General features: G+C 39.8%; 1 protein-coding gene across 1 annotated transcript in view; it reads right to left on the bottom strand.

Moving 5' to 3' along the window:
- The window catches only part of ctnna1 (catenin (cadherin-associated protein), alpha 1), a 79,195-nt gene extending 53,440 nt beyond the window's left edge, over window positions 1-25,755 (bottom strand). The window contains exons 1-7 of the mRNA XM_068325311.1: window positions 25,456-25,755; window positions 23,875-23,992; window positions 18,822-19,017; window positions 11,609-11,775; window positions 9,569-9,688; window positions 7,839-8,108; window positions 4,799-5,002 (exon numbers count right to left, since the gene is read on the bottom strand). Coding sequence (XP_068181412.1) covers window positions 4,799-5,002; window positions 7,839-8,108; window positions 9,569-9,688; window positions 11,609-11,775; window positions 18,822-19,017; window positions 23,875-23,979 — 1,062 coding nt within the window. The 5' untranslated portion in view covers window positions 23,980-23,992; window positions 25,456-25,755. The remainder of the gene's footprint in view (window positions 1-4,798; window positions 5,003-7,838; window positions 8,109-9,568; window positions 9,689-11,608; window positions 11,776-18,821; window positions 19,018-23,874; window positions 23,993-25,455) is intronic.
- Between the last annotated feature and the right edge of the window lie 1,226 nt (window positions 25,756-26,981).

Here is a 26,981-nt window from a genome sequence, read left to right as displayed (position 1 = left end):
TGGAATATGGTAGCATTGGAGGAGTTCCTTATAGTTTCATGTTTGATTCTTCTCAAAGCTTTAATGGTTAATTTGCGTCTTTCTTCTCAACACATTTCTTGCAACACTTGACTATTATGACAAAAATGTTTGATGGTTCTGTTATCATGCCCCAATAGCTTAGATATTGCAAAAGTGCTGCATCCCTCTTAAAGAATTTTTACAATTTTTGATTTTTCTGAGTCAGTAAAAAAAATCTATTTTTTGGCCCATTTTTGCTGAGAATCTACCTAATAATTATGCACAACTCAATATAGGGTGTTGATATCCTAAGTTTACATCTTCCCGTTACACAAATACACATCACATGATATACATTAAATCCATTAAGTACTGAAGTTTATACAGCTTAGAGTTGGAAGTTATGGATAAAATGATAATGTGGACAGAACAATCACTTGCCTAATAATTTTGCACACAGTGTACATCTGACCTGTACAGTGAATGTAGCCCAATATTATCTTAGGGTTTATGGTCGTACTAAAAACTACTTGAAACTTACAAATTTTGTAAGACTTTCCACTCCAGTAATTTATATTGAATTTCTTACAATATATTTTATATGAACAACTCCATTTGCCCTGTCTCTGCAAGTGTATTGTAGGCCAAAAAAGAAAATTAGTTCAGGAGGTTAAGACCGAGTGTTGTTTTAATAATGGAAAGGCATGCACATTTACATTGCCATTGTGCAATCTTGTGGCTTCTACAGAAAGGATCTGTAAGTGCTGAAAATAATAACTTCATACAGATACAACAATGCTGTATTTTTAGTGCAGCATTGTTGTATAAAAAGGCTAGCCAATGTGATCAGCAGCTGTCCAGAACAGCAGAAGAACTAACTTCAAACTGTCAAACTTTGCCTTTATTTTAAATTAACAGTGCTTAGTGTTTATATTACTGCCAAGGGAAGCAACATGATTCAAGTGGTATGCATAAAGGGTAACAACACAACCAGTACTTTCTAAAGACATACACAGATCCTGAGAGAGCAGTGGTGATATTGATATTGTTGTAAAAAACAAGGCGATTTAAGAAGAGAGGGGATGTTTTTTTGATGATGTTTATGAAACTTTTGATGAAATTTGTGAAACCCACAACCAAAACCTAGTGGTAGTTATCAGCTTGCAGAGAACACAAAGTCCTCGAGCTCTGACATCAACCACTATGCACCATATCCATACATACACACAAACAGAAAAAAATATATACATGCATGGACTGTATTTTTTTTTTCTGTGTGCGCGTGTGTACATGCATATACAAAAATAACATTACACACACACACACACACACACACACACACACACACACACACACACACACACACACACACACACACCTATACATACTGAGTAACATGTTAGTTTAATGACAAAAAATTGTTTGTAATTGTGACACTTTTGCTGGTCTGTGTAATAAGGATTTATGCCAATCCATTTCTGTCTTGCGTTACAGTTAACTGCAAGTGCCTGAGAATGGAACAAAACAAAATCTTACTGGTATTAAGAAATGTGCTATAACACTTTCAATTCCTTATGACACCATGTTAAGACAAGGCAGACTGCAGCCCACCACATTGCAATTAGCATCAATACCAGGATATCATGAAACCCTTATTTCTAAATTTCATGGTCTATGAAAATTAAGTTTACAAAACACTTCAACATCGACTGATGTCATAATGCTAATTTGGTCGCCAAGTGTGAAATTTTTCACCTTGAATTAAAGACATTCATATTGGACTATTTGTGTTGTTCTACCTATAGTTATGACTTTCCTTTACTCTGAATGTAACAGTGCCACATAAAAAAATCTGCTCGTCAGGGTGAGCTTATCATTACATATCCCTTGATTGTATTTACTTTTATGGCAACTTGCTGAATGTCATGTAGTTCAGCGATAGTTCAGCGACCAATCAGCAGAAAATACTTATTTGAATAACTGTTAATATCACTTCCGGTTCCGCCTACAAGTGAATGCTGGTGCAACCTGCTGTTGCTTACCGGTAACTTGTTAAGTTTTAACCTCCCATATTATTTTATTGTTTTACGACCTAATCGGATCCTGCAATTGCTTTCGCTGCAGGTGGATTTGCAATCTGCTTTCACTCATTCGCTGGAATGCTTTTATGATCTGCTGGCACTCCAGCCTCTGTGAGCCTTAACCAGCAATAGCTTAGCGCAGCACAACACTCAACGTCCGTTCACTGACAGGCAAAGCAAAGTCTGGGAAATACAGTAATTACAAATAAGAAATGCAAAGTCCAACCAGTGGAATAATTTTGTGTATTATTTGTAACATGGTGATATGAATACTGACAAGTCATTTGAATATAACCTCATTTTGAAATGCTGCTCAACTATATTAGAAAAATTACATATTGATATTTGTCAAATCTGCTGTATGTTAACCATGTGCGAGCAAAGCCTTTGCAAAGCATGCCATGCTGGCAGGTTTTGCCAGGATAGTCACAAAACAATAAAGAAAGGGACCAGTCATACAAAACAACTAACCAAGGATAGACCATGCCTTAATGCCATAATCCAAAATGCAAAAAGAGCAGACATGCCACCATTGGAAAAAAATAACCATTGGACATTGCATTTGCAGTTTCCAATGGTTACAAAGTATCTATCTTAATGTCACTTGTGCTCACTGCCTTTTGTTACACATCCACAGAGATGTGCGTGCGTGTGTGTGTGTGTGTGTGTGTGTGTGTGTGTGTTCTGTTTGAGCTAGCACACACACAACTAACACATGTGTATACACAGTACTGTCAGCATTTGCTGACAAGAGAATGTCTGAGGACCTGACTTAAGACCAATTAATTCACAACTTTCCAGTCTTTGCAAAGAAACAAGCAGTAGTTGCTAAAGCTATTACTGCACTCTAAAATGCAGCCAACAACTATCAAGTGAGAAGCTTTGACAATGTACTGGGTTGAGGGACACACTAAAATGTTCTCCATTGACCATCTTATTTATTTACCTGACACTTCACAAGATTAGTGGCTTGCAAGATTAGCTGATTTGGTGATGTTTTTCTATTTAGCACAATAAAATGAATCTCTAACAAAAGTGTCCAAACTTTCTGGCTCATCAGCCAAAAGGACTGGTAAATTAAAAAATTAGCAGCTGAGCATATTTATTACTGGCCAAAATTGCTTTTTTGAGGACCTCTCGACCAGTTTTTAAGCGCATTCAACAACAACAACAGCCAGAGTCAGCTATTGATTTTGACAATCTACTGTACGGCACTGTATGGCCTGACATGCTAAGATGCTCAGAGAACAACACACAACAGCAAGAGGGACAGCTGAGTGTTGGAGATTAACGTGTATGGAGCAGTGCTGCTCGGCGGGGGTTGTGGCAGACGGTGGAATTTTGGAAATACAGTCGGATATGGCGATGCACTTTTGTTCATATCTCCAAATGTTTGTAAGTTGAGGACTACCGGTAGTCAACATCTGTATGTGAACCCGGCACCAAAATGGGTCAAACGCCTTTTTCTCCAGAATGAACACTAAAGGTTTCTCTGATAGACACTGTCCCATCACGCTTGTTTAAGCATGTACCCCAGAACAGGTAAAACCCGTACTTAGCCTACCTCTTTGGTTTAATAAGCTTTACCAGTCAACTTCTTCTAGAAAATAATCACCATGTGATTCTGCAGTTCTTCTCAGTTCTATGGAGCCACTTCTGCCTTAAAATATAGCACTGTTTTGGTTTCACAGCTCACAACTTCTGAAAACATTTCTTCTCAATACGTCAATCAAGAAAGCCATGAACTACAAACCTAATCTGAGCAATTTGAAAAACAATACTGCAGAAAAAATAGTGTCAAGTCAATATAAAATTAGAATTTGTTCTTGCAAGTCCCACATGGCCCAAAATATTTAATCCCGCAAAGCAGTGATGAATTATAATTGTCAGTGTTTTTGTATTTGTCTGTCCGACCATCTGTCCATCCACCAAATAGCTTCACAACCGTAGCAGATAGAAAGAAGAAGAAGCAAAAAGCACATTACTCGGGCAGCAAAGGGGATGAAGGTGAGATAATGACCTTGAGCTTGACAAAACTAGGTCAAGGTCATATATAAAGGTCAAATTTTCACTTTTATACCTTTTTAGGTACAAATCTTTGAAACCTGATGAGATATAGATAAAGATAATAACATAACAAAAAACAACATTTTCAAAAAGCCAAGGCACAAAAATGTGCAGGTCAGGGTAAAATTTTGAATTCAGGGGTGTCGTGGGAGGTAGCAGTCTCTGACTGCCTTGTTTATTTTCAAATAGGCTATTACTTTGTTAATCTTCAGCCAACTGTAGGCTTTGTTAAAAAGACAGTATTCAAGTGCGACATCAGGGATGCTCTTAGCTTTACAGAAATGTTATTAGCTCCAAAACAGGAAAAATTGCCAAGTTAACAGAAAAGAAACAGGTCTTAAGTCCTCGGACTTATCTCATAATACAGGAAACATGTTAAGGTGGGTGATGCTGACTTAAAAACACTACAGCATTTGTCACATCTTGCCATTGTTCAGTTTCTAGTTATAAGGCACTTGCTTGAACAGCATGCTTTTGTTCTGGTTCCTGTGTGTATGTATATGTGCATATACTGTATGTAGATAGTACTTATCTGTTATGTCTTATCAGTTCTCTTCTCATATTAATGAAGAGAACAGCTGAATAGGAGGCTAGAATAGAGGGCGGTGAGGTGGCAATGGGAACAGATAGATAATAGACATGTCACTTACATTGCCCATGTATTCTGACAGAAGATCCTGAAGAGCCTGGCGTACAGAATTGCATTCAGCAACAATGCGCTCCCTACGGTCATCACGTGTGCATGAAGAGTCAGCCATGAGGGCCGCACCACTGATAATACTCTCAAGGCGCTCCTCCAAGGAGGGACGGAAGCGTTCCTCACTAAAGGCCAGGGGATCCACGATGATTTGTTTCTGTAAAGAAAAGATCAGACAGGAAATTAAACCTGGGGGTAAAAAATGCTTAAGTTATCATACTTCACTGATCTCCTGCTCTTTCAGCTCAAAGACTAAATCCTAGGTGGTAAAGTAAGGGTTGATTTAACAGTGATTGATCCAGACATGACTCCCTGCTTATTTTCACCTATAGAATTATACATATCACACACACACACACGCACACACACACACACACACACACACACACACACACACACGCACGCACACACACACACACACACAAACAGAATAGCTAGAGTGGTAAAATAATTACCCCTTTGGGGATCAATAAAGTTAAATTCTTCAGAGATTAGAGAGACAGACTTTACTGATCCCTAACTGGGAAATTTGAATATGCATAATGCTAAAAAAAGCTTGTGTGTCTTATTGTTTACAAGACATCTAACAAGTATATGACTGGTATGTTCCACAATCAAAGCCATATGAACGAAGAATGGCTTTATCAAATAAATTATAAAAGTTGACAGTGAAACTTATCTGAGAAAGTTATCTGAGATGAAAATCTGTATTTATTCTTCCCCATTAGCCCATAGGAGACAGCTGGAAAACTTTTTTAGCAACACCTGTGACTTGCACGGCGGAAAAGTGATTGAAGACAAGACGATTATCGTCATCTCATCTTCAAGAAAATGGATGGATGGCTTATTTTAGTTTTTAATTCAAAATTTAATTTCTGTGTGGAGTTGGGGCAAAATTTACAGATTTTCAAGTCAAGTCCCACAGGTGAGCACTGAGGGCTACAATCTGCAACTACTCCTTCAGTGAGCAACTCCATATAGTGAATTCAAGCTGCAGTATGTTTGACTGAACAGAGTAGACGTAGCTTGAAAATTTGAATGAGTGCCACTGTCAGGTTCCTACCTTAACTTCCACACTAGCCTGCAGCCCTGTCTCCAAAGTGCAGCCCACACAGGAGGCTACTATGGAATGCTCAGTGAAATAACATGGGAAAGGCGGGTACACCAGTGACTGACACTTCCTTAGAAATTCCTCCAGCTTCTGATTGGTGGTTTAGGTTTTGTTGTAAATTGTACTAACAGCACTTCATGGAAATACAAAGGGGGGGGGTTTTCTTTTTTTTAAAGAGATTATCTGTCTTAAGTACAACTTTAAGAACTAAGTGATGACCATTTCACAATATATCTATAAATATTGGCAAAACGTGTGTGCACAGCAGACAAATCATTTCAGGCAACAGATTACCCCATTACTGTTAACATACAGTATACAGTATAAATGTGAGATTTTCTATTCTGATTCACAATGTGACAATAACCAAATCCACCCACACTCAATTATATCTGTTGAATGAAAAAACATCTAATTGCCTGATTTCACAAGGACAAGCCTGTTGAGAGAGACTACTAGTTGACATGTTGTAAAGGCATCCCAGTGTGTTAATACATTACCATGACAATTATGGCAGGTAAACAAAAATATAACTTTTTCAGTGACACACCTGCTGATACCTTATTCCAACAAAATATTTAACGACACCGTTGTTAGGATTGTGGTTTATTTGGTGGCCCAACATCTATCGGATCCACCTCCAGCCCCCTCCATTCCGTCTCATCTGACCTCCTCTACTTGAGTGCCATGTCACCATGGTGACAGGCACACGAGACAGACACGGAGGAGGAACCAGTGAGACAGAGAGATGACTCATTTGCTAATTTTTTTTGCCTTACACTTTAAACAATACAGAAATGGTCTGCATACGACATTTTGGGGGCATGACTTTATACATAACTACATGTAAAATGATCACTGATGAGACAGACCTGTCCATATTCTCAAGTAGATGCACTGCATTGTCAGCTTTTGTTTTGTGCAGAATAATAATGTGCCATACAATTATCAACAGCAAATCAAAAATAAAGGCTTATGTGACTACTATCAAAATTTTTTTAGAAAGTCTACATGTTACGTTATGTCACCAGGATCACTTTAACGTCAAGAGTGCTCTGTACCACTTTGCTTTTAATCTTCTATAACGTGTTTATTTGGGTTGAAATCTAATGACATAAAACAAAATACGGATCATATTTTATTTTTTACTCATCAACCCATTGAGTGAACATAACACTGACCAACGTTACACTGGCAGACATCCCTCTGAACCATGTATAAACCCATGTTGTACCTGATCACTCACATCAACTTTGTTTTAACTGCAGTTATCCTTGTGGCCCCCAAAACCATGCTAACAAAATTCCATCAAAGAGCTGCAGGAATGTCTTCAATGTTGTGTTCAAGCATATGACAAAGTATGACCAATCTGACCAACTAATACTAAACAACAATAGAGTAAACTCTTGGGGCTACCAAAGAGAGGGGATTCATCTTATCTTTCAGAATTTTTGAAGCTTTCACTACATGTACTCAAACGAACAGCTTTTCTGAAAGCCATATAAAGCTCCTTCATTTGACATAGATGGAATCAAATCAGGGAGGAGAGCAGCAGTGACTCAAGAACATATTCAAATGTACCCAAAAGCCATGTCCCAATTTTGTCCACATACCTCGTTCTAATTTCCAGCTCAACCTCAAGCCCTTCCAGGGCCTTGGTCATTTTATGATTCAGTTGGGCCATTTCCATAAACTAAAAATTTGACCTAAATATAACCTCCAAGAACAGGATTTCAATTTTACAACTGAGGCCCATCATTGCAGGGAAATTCTTCATGTTTAAGTTCATATTTGTATTAATCTGGCATATTGTTGGATATCTGGTTGGTTTCATGACAAAAGGCAAATGGGGTGCAACTTGTAAACCACTCATTTGACTTACATCAAAATTGTTAAGGGCGTAGGCGAGCTCTCCACCTCCTGCTGGCTGACTGAGGACTGAGTCTTCAGTTGCAGTGGCCTGAGCAGCATTGGATATGCCAGAAACAGCATTTTGGAGCTGCTTGTAGATCAGATCACGGTTAGCCTTGTAGGCTGCTACATCAGGGTGCTGTAAGCAGGCACGGGATGCTGTATATAGCATGGGAATGTTCCTTTGTAGCATCCCTCGAGCAGCGGCCATTTGGTCCTTGTGGTGGACATCTTTTAGCTCCTAGTAGATGAGATGGAAAAATAAACATCAAATGTCTTACAAAATAAAAGGTTAAAATAGATAAAATATCTCCTTGTGGCAGCAGCTATCTTAATCAGGTCACTATAATATGCCTTTGCAATTTAAAGCATTGCTATTACAACCATAGAATTTCACTCCAGAAATGGCGAGCACTGGCAAAAATAAGCCATAAAAACGCCTAAATAGAAAGCCTGCTATCTTAACTGAACTTGTAATGCTTTTTCACAGTACTCCTTGACAGAAATTCAAGAAAATGTTTTTTTAATACACATTACTTTCAGGAATCACATTTAACTCAGTTTAAAAATATACAATTTCAGAAGAGTGGAATTTCTTCACAAAAGCAGTGCCAATTTCTTGCAAGATTCCCCTATTTAAAATGAAAGCAACAGACCTCTAATTTGTGTTTTAAAAGCTATACAACTGCTTTTGAAGCACGTAACTGGAAGTCAAACTATTTGACATTATACAGTTTCACTATTGAATGGTAAGTGGATAAACCTGTGATATTAGGGGTCTAACTTGTCAATATCAAAGCCCGGGTCAATTTTGCATTGGTCTTACCATATGCTATGGTCACTGCACTTCAACAAGTCACAGTGAATAAAACTGCTCTTTTAAGCATACCTGACTCTTTTAAGCATACCTGATGTTCTTGTAGGTAATTTACACAGCTTGATGCAGATGAAATGTTATAAACTGACATTTACTGAAACAGAGAAGGGAAATATATTGGATAACAATTTTAGCTCTCAACTGGCTTTTCCATTTGGTTTTGTAATGGTATTCTAATCCCCCTCTGAAAGCACAACTTCATTCTTAAAGCAACTGTGGCCTGTTCAGTTTAGCCAGAAAAAAATAAAAAGATCCTTTGGTCAACAAAACAATAACACCAATTCAGCTGTCAAATAAGAACTACTAAATGTAAATTAGTTCTAATCGCTAAAGTGTATCTACTTCCCTTGTAGTTACAGTGTGCTCATAGTATAGACATGATCATGAAGACATGAACACAAAGTTCTATGCTTTTATAATTTCCTGTGATTATCATGGGTGATTCTCCTCTGGCTCTGCACTGAGAACCCCAAAGACCATCTCCTTTGTATAATGCATCTTAATGCACTCAACTACCACTTTGTGAGTTTGTCATATTTACAGTCTTGAACTCCCAACCTGCTTCACAGCAACTAGTAAGAAGGTTTTTTTCATGTTTACTGTATCTGATTTTCCAGAAAAAGCAGAAGACACTCTTTATGCTTACTTCTTCCTCTGGCTTCACTAAAAATTTACTATGTAGATTACACCTCTTATTTCACTATGAGTAACAAGGCCATTAGCAACCATTCAGGCACTTGAGAAACTCTCAGACCAATTATTCAAACAAGCGTTTGTGATCTGACAATCAGAAGTCGTTGCTTTTTTTGTCATCTGTACATTACCTGCTGTCTTTTAGCAGCCATGATGTTCAGCTTGTCCACTTCTGGTTTCAAGGCCTTATACTGGATCCCAAGGTCCTGCTCAGTCCCTGCATTGCGCACTTTTACCAGATTGTCCTCCACCTGAGCCAGGCAGGATGAAAAATACGAAACAAAAGACAAAAATGTTTTTTTAACGGCAAGTTATTGAATTTAAGAAAAAAACAGAAACCCCAAAATACAGTACTTTAAATTCCATTAAGGCCAAGCCAATTACTGAAGCTGCGACTGAGAATTACATCTCTTTTGAAATCAGATTTAATAAGCTCACTAAAACTCACTTTCATTTTGCTACATTTTTCAGAGATATGTAAAATCTTGATTAATATATTAAAAAGAAGCAACTAAGACCACCTACATTGTCAAGGATTTGCACTTGCTATAATTTGGACTGCAACTCAATATATTTCAGTAGTGGCCCACAAAGTAATTTCAACAGATAATTTTTAAGATTTTCAAACAGCTGTAAACTTGCACCACAGGGTGAAGTGTATTACTTATATCCTGTCCTGTCTTAAATTTATTCTTGATCTTATAAAATGATTACAGTATTGTATGCACTATAAGGCGCACTGGACTATAAGGCGCACCCTCAATAATTTGTTTGTTTTATAATTTATTTCATATATAAGGAGCACCGGATTATAAGGCGCACACAATAAAAAATTAATAAAATTTATTTGATAAACTGCAGCGGCTGTAGTTGCGCACCATCCACTAGATAGAGCCGCACTGCTCAGGCAGTCATGATTGCAATAAGCCATTCTGAGCCTCATCAAGGAAATCTGATCACTTGATCACTTTGCCATCTTAGAAAGATCATGTTTCGATCAATTGGTAGTCCAGTCGGAGGTGAGGTGCAGCTATTTGCTGCTGTGTGTCCTAAACAATTTTTTAACTAGTTTTTAATGTCAGGCTGCTAATTTACTGGCAAATATGACGCTGTTTTACTCCTAGAACTGACTTTAACGTCGGTGTCTCACCGCCGTGAATCTCACAGCACGTTGCTGCAGACAGAATACACAAGCCAGAATGCGCCCCTCCGCCGCCCCCCCAGAGCTATCAACTACATCTGTAAATCAATGCAGCACAACAGACACCTTTGTCTAGCAGTGACTCTGCTCTTGAAATTTCAGAAAAGGCTGGTAGTTCAGCTTTGAGGGTCTTTCATTCACCTTTATGCCAGTTTCTCCGTTTGTTTCCACAGACTAATAGAATGGACCGTCACTAGATTCCAAATGACAGCACAATGGCATTTTTAAGACCAATTAAGTTTAAAGTGGGTTATTTCCGACGCCAAATAGTTAGGAAATACGGAGATCAGTCAGTCAGTCAAACTTTATTAATAGAATTGTTGAAAGTTCCTTATGTTTTGCTACGTAATCACCGGTGCTGCTACAGTCTGCTCTACCGTCAGAGCAGCTCAGTCAGAGCCAAGACTTCGGTGACGCCCCTTGACTACCGTTGTTAGGGGGCGTAGGCCCAACTGCCTTGTGAGGGGGCTCCTCTGGTGGCGGAGTGCGGCATGACTGGCAGCCAGACTGCCGGCTTTTTTTCAGCGATCATGTTTTTAATCAATATTAATATGATAATCAATCCATATATAAGACGCACCGGATTATAAGGCGCACTACAGGTTTATGAGAAAATGTTAGGCTTTTAGGTGCGCCTTATAGTGCGGAAAATACGGTACTACATTTGGGGTATTAAATAGTATACACAGTTCCTGCCAAAAAGAATCTACTGATGCCAAAATAGAATTTTTTGTCTCAGAATAATCTAAATAGGAACCAGTTCCTCTTCCAAGGACTAAGATGTGTTCCACAGCATGATACTAACAACCAAAATGCTAGCTCTCCATGGGGCCTTTGAAGGTTTTACTTACTTTTTCTTGGTCATAAGTTCCACTTGTACAACAAGTTTGGAAAGGTGAGGTAAACTGAGGGGTATTGTGTTCTGAAATCTGAAACCTCACATCAGATCGAGGGATTGCAAGTTTCTCACCAGTTTAAGCTGCAGTAGCAGTTTGTAGACATCAGACATGTCTGCCAGCACCAACAGATGTGTGACCGCCGACAGGAGAGCTCTGGCAGCACGAACCATATTCCCTCGTTTCACTGAGGAGCAGGGGTCTTCTGCAAATTCTCCAGAAGCCTGCCGCATTGATTCACCTGAGAATACATTGTTTAAAATAGATTGGTCAGAAAAGTTCAGTGAATTCAAGCGTGGTACAAATAATAACTGCAAAATTTCTTCTACATCATTTATACTATGGTCAACTGATATAAATGAAAATGGAAGTGTTTAGTAATAACGGCAACTCAGTCACAAAGCGGAAGACTATGTCACAGTGGGGTGATCGCGTGGAGGTACATAGTGTACAAAACTCCATAACAGTCTGCTCACTGAGTAACTGAAAAAGTTTCAAACTTCCTCTGCCATAAACATTAACACAAAAGTTGTACACCAGGAGCTTTGTGAGCTTTCCATTTCTGAGAGGCTGCATGCAAGCCTAACGTCACCAGGACTAATGTAAAGTATACCACCCCTAGTTCTGGAGCAGGGGAAACGTGTAGTGTGGAGTGACGAATCACGCTCCTCTGTCTAGCAGTCTGATGGATGCGTCTGGGTTTGGTGGATGCCAGATTACTTACCAGACTGTATTGTGCCAACTCTTAAGTTTTATGGAGGAGGGATAATGGTGTGGGTTTGTTTATCAGCATACCTAGAAATTTAGCAAAAAATTTTTGTTTCCAGCTTGGTGAGACAAGTTTAGGCAAGGTCAAAGTCTGTTGCAGCATGATTGTGCTACAGCGCACAAAGCAATATCTACATAGTGAATGTACTTTTCTTTAATCTGGTTGTATTTGATGAGAACTATTTTGCATTGTTTGCACTCCTGAAAAAGCAAATATCCTTGAATATCAAGCAACTGGTATTGTACCAAAATTTTGCAAAAATACAAATTAACAGGCAAGGACATGGATTTATCTTTTTTCTTTCTTATAAAAAAAGATAAGTGTCACAAAAACCATTAAATAATTGTTTTTCAGCACTGTTTTCTATTACCCATTCAGATGTAGTAGTATTAACATTAGTAGTCTCTAGAGACAGAGGTCAAGACAAAACAACCAATACGATGTGTCAGGTGTTTTTTGCCTAACATACACAAATCACTGTGTACGTTTGACACATCGTGTCAATTCGTGATGACACGCCCCCTTAGCCATCACTGGCTGCGGGTGATCACGCTACATCGATTAGCCTACCTGTGCTACAGGGGATTTTGCGCACTCAGTAGTCGATTTATGCCCGTCATGATGGTACGTCATCTGATTGCTTTCTTAATATTTTAATTTATAGTTACTATGTTGAGCAAAAAAAGAAAGTGGTCGGACGAATATGTGCAACGTGAATTTACATGTACTATATAACGGAACGTGATGGAAGTGAGCGTTCTGCATGATTTGCAATGTCAAGTTGAGCAACTACTCTTGCATTGGCAAAAATAAAGGAACACTTCCTTAAGCTGCATAGAAAACAAAAGAAACAGACTTTGCTGTGAAAATGACATAAGAGTAGCTGGGCTTACGCTAGCCATTCCCCACTTCGCCATAGGCGAAGTAAATTCCAGATTGGCTACAAGGTTTTTAGACTGTGTAGCCACAGTGGCGTTCTTATTTTTACGGAAAAAAGGCTAAAACTTAAAACTTTGTCGCTTGCTAGCGCCGCTCGCTATTTCCGATAGCGAGCGGCGCTAGCGCCGTTCTTTCCGCATGCCGACGGAATTTAGCCAAAGCATGCCGACAGAAATATCCAAAGTGACCTGAACGATCTCGATCATTAAATATGCACTCGGGTCATGACCTCCTCTCGTCCAATGAAAAGCAAAATATTGTTTTTTTACAAGCTGAACCAGCGAATTTGTGTACAACAAGGCGAGGACGATCGATCAAAAGAATCCAGTGTTTTATAGTAGAGTTTGTGTTAAAGTCCTCATTAATAAACAAATGGTGAATGCTGAGAGGGGGGAGGAGTGGTGACAGACCGATCAGAAGGTAAATGAAGGATATTATCAATACTTGTTTGTAGTCTTAGACTTTTGATACATTTGACCAGCAGGAATAACCAGTGATGCATGTAAATATGTATTCACCTCGCTTGCTATTTTTCATGCCTTTTTAAATTGAAATGAAAAATCATGTTGTTGAATTTAAAAAAATGTTTTAAATAAACTATGGCATACCAATGGTGTTGGTGGTGGTCAACGTTAAAATGTCTTCTAGTCTAAGTAAAACTTACAAGTAAACATTGAGTAATATTTTGTATGACTGTATCTTCAAATAGTGAAGTTTTCAATTGTTGAATCTCACATTCATACCTGCATAAAGTAGGACAGAAATAAAGATAGTTAAGCTTGAACTGTTGACTTAAGTGTATTTTTGTAGGTAAATTGACCAGAAGATTTTGTCCTCAGAATGCACCAGAATGTAGGAAAACAACCCCATTTTCTAAAACATTTCCCGGGGCAGGCCACCCGGACTCCCCCTGGGGGGTGTCCCCCCCACGCCCCCCGCAACAAGCGTCGATTGTCCGCGCACTACGCCACTGTCTTGGGCACAGAATGTGGCTATTTGTGGCTTGCTCAATTCTTCTACACTGAGCCACAGTGGCTTAGTCATACTTGCTCCTAGTGCAAGCCCAGGAGTAGCACTTGCCAAGGTGAAGCCACGCATATCTGAACTGGTCTCTCAATAACAACAGCACACTGATTTGCAGATAATTTCATGTGAGTCCATGCACTGTCTTGGTTTTGTTCTTTGAAAAAGGTGACATTAATGCACAATTCATCAAATACACCAGTAAAACATACTATAGTTATGTCTTAAATTTAAGAGAAAAAAAAATTATTTATTTTTTTACTAAAGAAGGGTTCGGTGAGTGAGCACATGAAACCGGCAGGGTTCGATATCTCCAACAAGGTTAAAAACCACTGCTCTAGAAGCTAACAGCTAATTTCTAAGATTGCTAAATCACAGCTACAAATTAATTGTCATGTTTTCATCCACAACAAAAGAAGTGTGTAGGAAACAGGATGAAGGACACATTTCATTGCATGTCACACAGAGTTAAAAGACACACACACTGTTTCAACACCCAGTAATAATGTCTGCTGGCATACAGGCAAACTTCTTTCCAAAAAAAGGAGGTCAAAGCTGAGACAAAGGGCTCACTGTCCGTTTTGTCCAGTGTTGTCCTAGAGTTGGATGGCCCAGTACATCTGACTAAGCAAACAATTGAGCGCTGGAGGCAGGGACAGAAAATACATTTAAATTTGATGCATTCTAACTAACAAGTACTTTGTTAAAGCTGTGTTTGTACTTTATTAAGGCCATGTTTGCATTTAAGACAGAGCAACTCTATTGATTAATATTCTCTATAGACTGAAGCGCAATGAATGACAACCACCATGGTCAAAGATGTTTTACTTGTTTCAGAAGTAGTATCAATGTGTACAGTATAATCCCCAAGTAATACAGCACAACTCAATTGTCTCAGCTCTTGTAGTTCCTGAACTTTGCTTCATCAAAGTTCATGAGTTCACACAGTCCTCTTCCTCCCATACAGCTTAATGACATCATATTTCTGATGAAGAATTTGGTTATAGCTTGGTCAAACTCTATGCAGGTGGCATCACAATGATGACTATCGACTGAAACATTTCCTTTAAAAATCTATGATTCATAGCTTGGTTTTGAAAAAACATCTACAAACATCTGCAGTGGGGTAAATAATTAACTTGTGAGAAACTCAGCGGACTGTGGTGGTAACATTTTCAACTGTGCCAATGAACAAATCCTCCAAATATCCAACAACAATGCATACTAGTACGTTCAGTTCAATATATGCACTCAGCAGTAACTCCATACTGTGGAATCACATACTCAACAATCAGGGGTTTAGATTTGTGCTAGCACAGCTACCACTGAGACAAAAACATTGACATGGATAACAAGCTTTTGAAACTCACTGGCAGCCCAGGCACATCCCAATCTATGGATAACAATTATGTCTCAGAGTTATAAAGCTCAGCCATTATGGAGTAAAATTGCATTTTCATAGTTTTATTTTTTCTTTACACATTTGACAGGAGACTAGTTTTATTTGCAGTTATCGTTCTACCATTCTGGGGACACATTAATGCATACAAATATTCTCATAAAACATGCCTGGAATGTTTAAATAAAAATGAGACTCAAACGTACAAAGACACAGCACAAAAATTGGCTGAATGGAATGACAGATGTCACCTTTTATTTAAAACCTAATGTAATACTTGTCACATGGAATTACTTTGGATACCCGAAATCAACAAGGAGTTTTACTTGAGGACATATACCCAATTGGTGAGACACGTGAGTGGCGATGTGTATGCTAAAAGAAGACATAAACCTCATCCCTAAAAGCTGATTGTACTGTATGTGTCCCATTAATGACTTTAATAACAAAGCAGTGTGCAAATGTTCGCCATTACTCATGCAACTAGAGGGACCAGAACAACAACAGCTGGCCAGTGTACAGTATTTATACAAAAGTAAAAACTACAGAGTCAACAGAAGAAGCGCAGTGTATGCATATTTCCTCACTATAATATTTTTATGGCATGTGATTGTCAGGGTAGGGTAACCACATCAAAAAATGCCAAAATATGGTGGCATCGCTGTAAATACCTATCAAGTTGTTTACAAAGGCAAAACATCTCTAAAAAGTAAAATGAGTCAGAGGCAGAGAAGATATGGGACTTTAGTTTTACTAAATCAACTAGTAATCATCTACAACAAACTTCATCCAGTGTACAGCAGCTTTTCAACTCATCCAACTCATTTTTTTATGTCAATGGTAAGACACAGAAGATAATTAAATGACAAGGACGTACAAATACACAAGCCAAGGAAAAGTATTTTTTATGCACAGTTTGTAATTGATTGCAGAAATTCAAGAAATGTTTTATGGAGAGAAAAAAGACAGCCAACACTTGCACTATCAAAGTTGTAGCCCAGAAATCTCATGCAGTTTTTGGGATATATTTCATTCAAACACACACATATATAAAGTAGTTTGTACAAATGATTGACCAGACAGATCTAAAACATAGCCCACACCTTCAGGCTGTTATTTCCCCTTGTGAACAAAATCAATAAGGCCATTTTCAGAGGGCAGATAGTGATCAGTGCTCCTTTAATAAACTTTCATCCATCTAGTGCTACCCTGCAGCCAACCAGGTGCACAATGAAATGATTAAAATGTACATCACACAATAAGATCCCCCACAGAGCTGGACAACACAGGTGGGGCGCAAAGGACAAGGTGAATGGAATGGCGACAAGAGCAGACAGAAAAGGATAAAGTCTTTAAAAAGATTGAGAATTGTCTTGATATTAATTGAGCATTTGTCTCAAACAATATAGCTAAATATATCACACAATCTGTAAGTAAAATGTATTTGGGCCAATGTCACCTTAGTGGTCATGTTTTCTTCCTATTTGTGTGTGTGTGTGTGTGTGTGTGTGTGTGTGTGTGTGTGTGTGTGTGTGTGTGTGTGTGTGTGTGTGTGTGTGTGTGTGTGTGTGTGTGTGTGTGTGTGTGTGTGTGTGTGTGTGTGTGTGTGTGTGTGTGTGTGTGTGTGTGTGTGTGTGTGTGTGTGTGTGTGTGTGTGTGTGTGTGTGTGTGTTCTACTCAATAGCTGTATTATCAGTCTACGCACGCTCCACCAAGCAGCATGGCATAGCTGACAGCCAGGTCTTGCTGGTATACCAGCTAGCAGTTACTGAATTCCAGTTCAGTGACAGCTAACCACAATTACAGTAACATTCATGGCCACTGCGCAGGCTATGTAGCGACATGTCATTTACCTCCTAGCTACTTGGGGCAGAGCTCAAGCAGGGAAAACTGGGCTTCTGGGGAAAACAGACGAATGCATACAGAAGGACATAACACCAACCACAGCTAGTTACACAAGAATAGGGAAATAAGGTGTAATACACAATGTAAAACTAAATGAATGAAACTTGGAAGTGTGCTTTGTATAACAGTTTTGAATCTGATATTAAAACACGTTTAACAATGTGTATATCTTATACAGTATATATAAACACACATATAAACACACACAAACTGTGTATATGCACTTACCTAGTCATTCATATACATAAATACAAGCGGCATATAGACCTTCTATTTTTTCCCAAACTTTGAACCCTGCAGCTGAAAGAACGATGTGACGATGGAACGATAAGATTTTTAAGGGCTAATGGCCTCTAGGGGGCGCTGTCGCAGGAAGTGAAAGAGTGAGAGACAGGTGGAAGAGACAGTACACCACAAAGACGCAACTATAATTGGACTGTGTTCTGAACAGACATTTTGCATATCATGCACAGCACTTATGATTGGAAACAAGCAAAGAAAGCCATATAATACAGCTTTTAAGTTAAAGGCAATCAGTCTGTCAAAGACGGAAATAGAGCTGCTGCAAGTAAGCTTTTTATCAATGAATTGATGGCGAGACGGAGATGAGGAGTGTGCCCTCGTTCATCGTGGTTAATGTATCCAGGAACCACACGCAATTAAAGAATTCTGCGATATAGCGACAAACTATCTTATGATTTACGGTAATTTAAATGTTTATGACCCTCACTATACTGCTTTGAAACCACCTTCTATCTGTATTACCTTTTCCCACTCTTATCGACTGTTTAAAGCACTTTTGTTTCTCGTAAGTCCAAGACTCACGGAACATAGCGCACTTCCAGATGCCGTCAGTCAATGGAATGCGCGTACAGTATCACGTGACTGCCTACCAAGAGGCGTGTAAATTGGCACTGGGAGGTGCCAGTTCACCTCCTGAGCACTGCCAAGGTGCTCTTGAGCAAGGCACCGTCCCCTTACAAGTTGGTCATTTGTTCCGTCCCATGTGAGCGCTGCCCACCACTCTATATCCCATCCCATGAAGAATGTGTATGCTTAAATTAAAAGTCAATTCATGGGACACAATAAAATTTTCATAGCAAACATCTGTACCGCTCAAAACATTTTACTTTTAAGATTCTCCACTGCAGCAGATATATGTACATGGTTTATGATTTATTTATCATATTCCCTATCTTCAGAAGCACTCTCTACAAAACACACACTGTTGCAATATCTTTTCCAAATATACCTTGCTTACGGACGTCTTCTACAGCAGCTGTCAGCTCATCCTTAAGAAACTGACTTTCCTTGGCAATCTTTTCTCCTTTCTCCAGGAAGTTCTGGGTAGCAGTCTCCACAGATGCAGCAAGCACATGGGCCTTCTTGGAGCGTCCTTTCTTCTTGTTAGATGGGCCTTTGTTGCTGGAGTTAACCAAAGTGGTGACCTATGGCAAGGATATGCAGTTATATGTACTTAGTAAGTAAAATTTATGCAAAAAGATCATTTTGCAAATTAAAACAATCTTATAGCTCCTTTCACCCATAAACCCTCAACACTGCTATATTTGCTTTTTATTCCATTTAGTTTCTATGAAAGTACAAGGGCACAGTGATGCTGTTGCCTGGATTACAAAAACCCTTAAATATGGAGATACCTGAAAAAGATACCGTTTGGATTATTTGTGAGGATTTTCTGAACAAGTATTAATTTATAATTACTCAAAATTACTCATTTACTTCAGGTGTTGTGAAAATAAATCAAATAAGATATTTTTTCGGTTTTGTTCTGGTTAAAGAGTTAAGACAGATTTTATTTTTTTGATTAACCTGTAACTGTTTCTCTGTGGTTTGTTTCAAGGAGAAAATTAATTTATGAATTTTGTTATTTGAATCCCACTGGTCTACATGCTCTTTGCTAAACAATTTCTTTGTTAAGGTTAAAATTCACATATGGATCTGAACCTGTGAGCTGCAAAGAAGGATGATGTTTAAGAAGATGAGTGAACTAGTATGATGCATTTCTTTTTCGGCAATACTTTGCACCAACATTTCTTAGAAGCTATATACCCACCCAGATGGACCAATTATTTTTGTTAGCTACTCAAATAGTCCCATGTTACTGACATATAATAATATGCTTCCTACGAAGCAGTGGGGACTGAGGAATCTAAGACCACAGATACCGCTGTCATCCTTGCCTCTTACATGCAGAGATTTCTCCAATTTCTCTTAATCCACTGATTATATCAAGGACTGTCAAAGGTCAAATCCTCAAATGTCTTGCAACTGCAATTGAGCACCTTTCTGAAAACGGCTGTACTATTTGACCAAACATATTTTAACAGTGGTGTACTGTACACCTGCAAGAGGACACAAGTCAGTGTCTTATTGTGCTGGCCCCAAGCCCGGATAAATACAGAAAGTTGCGTCAGGAAGGGCATCCGGCGTAAAACTTTTGCCAAATCAAACATGCGAATCAAACCTATGACTTCCATACCGGATCAGTCGAAGCCCAGGTTAACAATGACCGCCATCGGTGCTGTTGACCTACAGGGAACCGGTGGCAATTGGACTACTGTTGGTCGAAGAAGGAGAGGAGGAAAGTGTGTTCGTAGGAAGAGAGAGAAGAGGAACGCCAAGAGTATAGGACTGAGAGTAGGGACGTTGAATGTTGGAACTATGACAGGAAAAGGTAAGGAGTTGGTTGACATGATGCAGAGAAGGAAGGTTTCACATACTGTGTGTCCAGGAGACCAGGTGGAAAGGTAGCAAGGTTAGAAGTTTAGGAGCAGGGTTCAAGTTGTTCTATTATGGTGTAGATAGGAAAAGAAATGGAGTAGGAGTTATCATGAAGGAGGAGTTTGTTAGGAATGTCCTGAGGTAAAAAGAGTGTCAGATAGAGTGTCAGATAGAGTGATGAACAACACACCTTCGATGAAATTGAAGGTATGATGTTCAATGCTATTAGTGGGTATGCTTCACAGGTAGGATGTGAGCTGGAGGAGAAGGAGAAATTCTGGTTGGACTTGGATGAAGTGATGCAGAGCATACCTAGAAGTGAGAGAGTTTTCATTGGTGCAGACTTCAATGGACATGTTGGTGCAGGAAACAGAGGTGATGAGGAGGTGATGGGCAGGTTTGGTATCCAGGAGAGGAATGCAGAAGGACAGATTGGTAATTGACTTTGCAAAAAGGATGGAAATGGCTATAGTGAATACTTTCTTCCAGAAGAGGCAGGAACATAGGGTGACCTATAAGAGTGGAGGTAGGAGCACACAGGTAGACTACATCTTGTGCAGACGGTGTAATCTGAAGGAGATCAGTGACTGCAAAGTAGTGATAGGCGAGAGCCAAACAGCATAGGATGGTGGTGTGTAGGATGACTCTGGTGGTTTGGAGGATGAAAAGGAAAAGACAGAGCAGAGGACAAAATGGTGGAAGCTGAAAAAGGAAGACTGTTGCATGACTTTTCGGAAGGAGTTAAGAATAGGTCTGGGTGGTCAGGAGGTGCTTCCACATGACTGGACAACTACAGCTAATGTGATCAGGGAGACAGGTAGGAGAGTACTTGGTGTGTCATCTGGAAGGAAAGTAAATAAGGAGACTTGGTGGTTGAATGAGGAGGTGCAGGAGTGAATACAGAGAAAGAGGTTAGCTAAGAAGTGGGACACTGAGAGGACTGAGGAGAATAGACAGGAATACAGGGAGATGCAGCGTAAGGTGAAGGTAGAGGTAGCAAAGGCCAAACAAGGGGCTTGTGGTGACTTGTATGCTAGGTTGGACAGCAAGGAGGGAGAGACTGACCTATACAGGCTGGCAAGACAGAGAGATAGAGATGGGAAGGACGTGCAGCAGGTTAGGGTGATTAAGGATAGGGACGGAATTCTATTGACAGGTGCCAGTAGTGTGATGGGAAGATGGAAAGAGTACTTTGAAGAGCTGATGAACGTGGAAAATGAGAGAGAACAAAGACTAGAAGAGGTGACTGTTGTGGACCAGGAAGTAGAGGAGAGCATTGAAGAGGATGAAGAGTGGAAAGGCAGTCGGTCCTGATGATATACCTGTAGAGGTTTGGAAGTGTCTAGGAGAGGTTGAAGAAGAGTCCCTGACTGGGTTTTCAACAGGATCTTAGATAGTGAGAAGATGTGTGAGGAATGGAGAAGTGCGCTGTTGCCCTTTTTTAAGAACAAGGGAGATGTGCAGAGCTGTGACAACTATAGAGGAATAAAGCTGATGAGCCACACAATGAATTTATGGGAAAGAATAGTGGAAGCTAGACTAAGGGCAGAAGTGAGCATTTGTGAGCAGCAGTATGGTTTCATGCCAAAAAAAAAAAAAAAGAGTACTACAGATGAAGTATTTGCTTTGAGGATGCTGATAGAGAAGTACAGAGAAAGCCAGATGGAGCTGTATTGTGTTTTTGTAGATCTGGAGAAAGCTTATAACAGGGTGCCCAGAGAGGAACTGTGGTTTTGTATGAGGAAGTCTGGAGTGGCAGAGAAGTATGTGAGAGTGGTGCAGGACATGTATGAGGACTGTAAGACAGTGTTGAGGTGTGCTGTAGGTGTGACAGAGGAGTACAAGGTGGAGGTGGGACTGCATCAGGGATCAGCTCTGAGCCCCCTCTTGTTCGCTATGGTGATGGACAGGCTGACAGACGAGGTTAGATAGGAATCTCCATGGATTATGATGTTTGCAGATGACATTGTGATCTGCAGTGAGAGCAGGGAAGAGGTGGAGGAGAAGCTAGAGAAGTGGAGGTTTGTCCTGGAAAGGAGAGGAATGAAGGTTATCCACAGTAATGTGTGTGAATGAGAAGGACCCAAGTGGAAGAGTGAAGTTACAGGGAGAACAGATCAAGAAGGTGGAGGATTTTAAGTACTTAGGGTCCAGAGCAATGGAGAGTGTGGAAAAGAGGTGAAGAAGCGTGTACAGGCTGGATAGAACGGGTGAAGGAAGAGTCTGGTGTGATGTGTGATAGAAGAGTTTCAGTTAAAATGAAAGGAAAGGTGTACAAAACTGTGGCGAGACCAGCGATGTTGTTTGGTCTAGAGACAGTGTCACTGAGGAAAAGAAAGGAGACAGAGCTGGAGGTAGCAGAGATGAAGATGCCAAGGTTTTCTTTTGGAGTGACCAAGAAGGATAGGACCAGCAATGAGTACATCAGAGGGACAGCACAGGTTTGTTAGAGGTTTTGGAGATAAAGTCAGAGAGGCCAGACTGAGATGGTTTGGACATGTCCAGAGGAGAGATAGTGAATATATTGGTAGAAGGATGCTGAGTATTGAACTGCCAGGCAAGAGGCCTAGAGGAAGACCAAAGAGGAGGTTTATGGATGTAGTGAAGGAGGACATGAAGGTAGTTGGTGTGAGAAAAGAGGATGCAGAAGACAGGGTTAGATGGAGGCAATTGATTCACTGTGGCGACCCCTGAAGGGAAAGCCAAAAGGAAAAGAAGAAGAAAGAAGAAGACTGTACGTCTAACCATCTTTGCTTGTTCGTGATTGAGTCTTTCAAGGATGTCCCTTTCAGAAAATAATGAAACTTTTTACTGCTTAGCTGGAATATTTCTTCTGAGTTGATTTCATTTCATTTTACTTCCCTTGTTCCAACTCTTGAAAGATGTATTCAGAATGTGCTTGTCTTTGCTAAATGACGTTGATAAGTTAAATATACAACTAGCTACATTGTCTTCACATTGTCTAATTTATGTTAATGACTAAAAGTCTTTTGAAAATATAACAGGCTTTTCAGTCTGCCACTTTTTTGGGAAACAGAATTGAACTTGACATAACGTGCTTGCAGGCGGCACAGTGGCGCAGTGGGTAGCGCTGTCGCCTCACAACACAGCGGTTCTGGGTTCGAGTCCCACTGTGTGCGGAGTTAGCATGTTCTCCCTGTGTCTGTGTGGGTTCTCTCCGGGTTCTCCGTCTTTCTCCCACCTCCAAAAGCATGCGCTTTAGGTTGATTGGCCGGTCCCAAATTGCCCGTGGGAGTGTGTGTGTGAGTGCATGGTTGTCTGTCTTTGTGTGTGTGCACTGGCGTCGTGCCCCCCGCCTCATGCCCTATGCCAGTTAAGATAGGCTCCAACTGCCCTTGACCCGCTACAGCGGATAAAGCGGCAGAAAATGAATGAATGAATAACGGCTTGCATTTTACAAAACATTACTCAAGGCCTGCTTATCATTCTATGGATATTGTCATACTGAAAAGAAAATTATTTGACTTTCAAATTTGTCCAGCTACATGGTATCAGACCCTGTTGTGTTACTCTAAATAAAAGTGCACATGTGTTAACATTACCTGTGTGACCAGAGGCTCCAGCAGCCTCTCCACTGCCAGAGTACGAATCTCGAGACTCTTTGGGTCCCATTTGAAGTTGATGTTGGCTGTGTTGATGTTTGTCATGGTCTCAACAATTCTGGAGGGATAACAGTTGATTAGTGTTTAGCAACTTAAAATGCTAATCCCTAATTGTGAGATCACATGATGATGCTGATGATGTCTTAACGCTTGCAGCTGTACCATGATAAGAAAACACACTTATAAATGAATTACTGTACATAAAAATTTTTGCTGGAGCTTCTTTCATGATTTTAAGAGCAGTTAAAATGTTGAAGTATTAATATTCTTGTTTCAGCATGCAATTTTTTACCTGGCAGGATGACTGCCAAATGCATAGTACAATAATGCTGTGGCCCACGTCTGACCAGTCTTTTCAAGCAATGACTGCAGCTTAATTAGATAACTGGCATGGCAAGGTATAAATAAATAGTTATGGAATTGTTAAATAACCACTAAGTCATGATGGCTGAGGAGCTGCAGATGAAAACATGGTCAGCTGTACTGAAAACAGGATTGTAAATCATAGTTTGCTCGAACACTAAAAGTGTAGCTGTGTTTGCTGCGACATCATATGTTATAGAACCGTCAGTTGGGTGATGGTGCTTTCAATTTTACTAGCTTTAGTAGTCATAAGAACTTTAAAATAAATTCCTTTTCAGACATTTCAAGGTCTCTCATTCACTGTGACATCAAAAGTTTATTTCACAAAAAACACCAACATTTACTCTTTGTTTCCTTGAAGTATCTAATCGTTGTTTCTGTTTCATTTTCTGTTGAATATTTTCCGTTGAATATTAAACAGTTTGGTAAATGCATGCGGCAATCCTCGTACCCAGCCCGCCCTACTTCTATTGAGTCTTCATTCATGAAAAAAAATATGCAACTCCGAGTACCTGAGAGAGCGGTATGACCTGCTGCTGTGTGATCGGGTGTGGCAGTGAAAGTCTCCCACATCTAGCCTGGCCAAACCAACACCTGAAAGGCCTGTCACTACTGGGGCACGTCTGTTATTAACAAGTGAATTTTGCTTGAAGAAACTTTCAATTTAATGAAGCTGTATTATTTGTTAACTTTTTAACCATTCATTAAAAATAAAATAAATCCACGCAAATTATTATTGTAGTAATGGACACACGGTGAGCTACAGGTGCTAACCAAAGCTTACCTATCAGATTGACATCTTACATCTACGGATAACGAGACGTGAATTAACGCAATAGTTTATTAATTGTTACTTTACAAACGCTTATTTCCCGATGTTAACAAATGTTGACTGCTTTCTTGTCAGCAATTTGGACAGGGCATCGTCACACCCAGGCTAACTCAGTTCTACAAACTGCGGGTTACCTGCTAACGTGCAAATCTGCCAAACGCGGCACCTTGCTAGCAATGTTAGCCAACACAGCAGTTTGCTTCTTTACCCTGCATAAATACTGAAAAACGTCACATGTGCTTTCTGATATGTAATTCAGTTAACTTTTCGCTTTAAAACATCTTTAAGTGTGCCAGAAGTAGAATAAGGAACCATGGTAAACTTACCAAAAACAACGGGCAAGAAGAACGGTACTTTAAAAGTTCAAAATGGAGGGATGAGAATTACTGCGTTCCTTGACCGAAAAGTTTTACTCTCCTTTCTTCTTGCTTATTCAGTAAAGCCCGGCGAGCCTGGAAGCTGGTTCCTTTCGTACGGTTCTCCGTAACACTAAATTCGCCTTCCAACGCTGTTCGTCAGCTAATTAACTTCCTGAAAAGTTTCGCTTGAGACCGTTTCGATGTCGCAGACTGTTGCCCAACAATGGACGAGGAGAAGGGGGGCTGGGGCGGTGACCGAGTTCCTGAACTTCCTGGCACTGGGGCAGGGCGACTACAGGACCCGACAAGCCCGCAAACGAGGAGGGGCCTGGGGCGTGGCAGTAACTCTGTATGACCATATATGGATTAATGGTCGCTTCCATAAACAGCAGATAACAACTCGTGGAATACCATTTTCAGTCCTCATTCATTTTACTGCATAATAAAAAAAATGAATGGACACTCATTCCAAACTAATATTTTTGAAACGGATTTTGCCGAATTTCAAAAGTTATCGTGTTGTTAATCAGTTTCAATTATACAGTTTAATGCAAAAGTGACAGTGTCTCTAGTGTCTAGATTTTAAAATCATGTATTGCCTTGGCTATACCACTCTCACTGTTTATTCATTAAAAGCATTTCAAATCTTTTAAGAGTCTCACAAATTGGAGTACAATATTACGATCACACATTAAATGTTGTCATGTATTCTGATTTGTTTATAAGTTCCTAGCTTCATAAATGTAATTAACAAATACAACAACAAGCCCCAGAGAAAGAGTGTGCTCCCAAGTAAACAAATACAGCATTAGGTTGGCACACACTTTGGGCAAGTTCTATCTTCAGTTTCTCATATTTTATTTATACTTAATGACTATCCTACTACAGCAGCACTGACATTTCAGATAAGACCTTTCTGATTGGGGTGAGGGTGCGATAGCCAGAGATGGATTGCAGGCATCACAGATTCTAAAATTTTAAGGTTTTAAAAATGTAAACTATAATTGGTAATAATAAAGTTTATTGATCTCATGTAGGGGAAACAATTTTTCCACGCTAGTTATTGCTATATTATTTGTCACACTCACGTGTGTTGTGTGTATGTGTATGTGTGTGTGTGTGTGTGTGTGTGTGTGTGTGTATGTGTACATATACTGTATAAATACCATATATGTGTATATATGTACAGTATATATACGTATATAAAGTGTGTGTATATACACAGCATATATGTGCATGTGTGTGTGCGTGTGTGTGCGTGTGCGTGTGTGTGTGCGTGTGCGTGTGTGTACAGACCCATACACACAAGGGACCTGTAAGCATGTAAATAATGAGAGGCAGAACAGGGGGCAGCTCCCCACAAGCTCCCTTGTGCCCAATGAGCAGCTTTCTTCGGGGACGGTGCCTTGCGCAGGGGCACCTCAGTAATAATCACGAGGTGAACTGGCCTCCCTCTACTGTGAACTCACATTCCCAGTGGGGTTTTTTTGTCC

This window comes from Antennarius striatus, chromosome 10, assembly GCF_040054535.1.
Source record: "Antennarius striatus isolate MH-2024 chromosome 10, ASM4005453v1, whole genome shotgun sequence".
Classification (NCBI taxonomy): Eukaryota; Metazoa; Chordata; class Actinopteri; order Lophiiformes; family Antennariidae; genus Antennarius; species Antennarius striatus.
The sequence above is the reverse complement of the archived record's forward strand: the minus strand, read 5'-3'. Positions and strand labels throughout refer to the sequence as shown.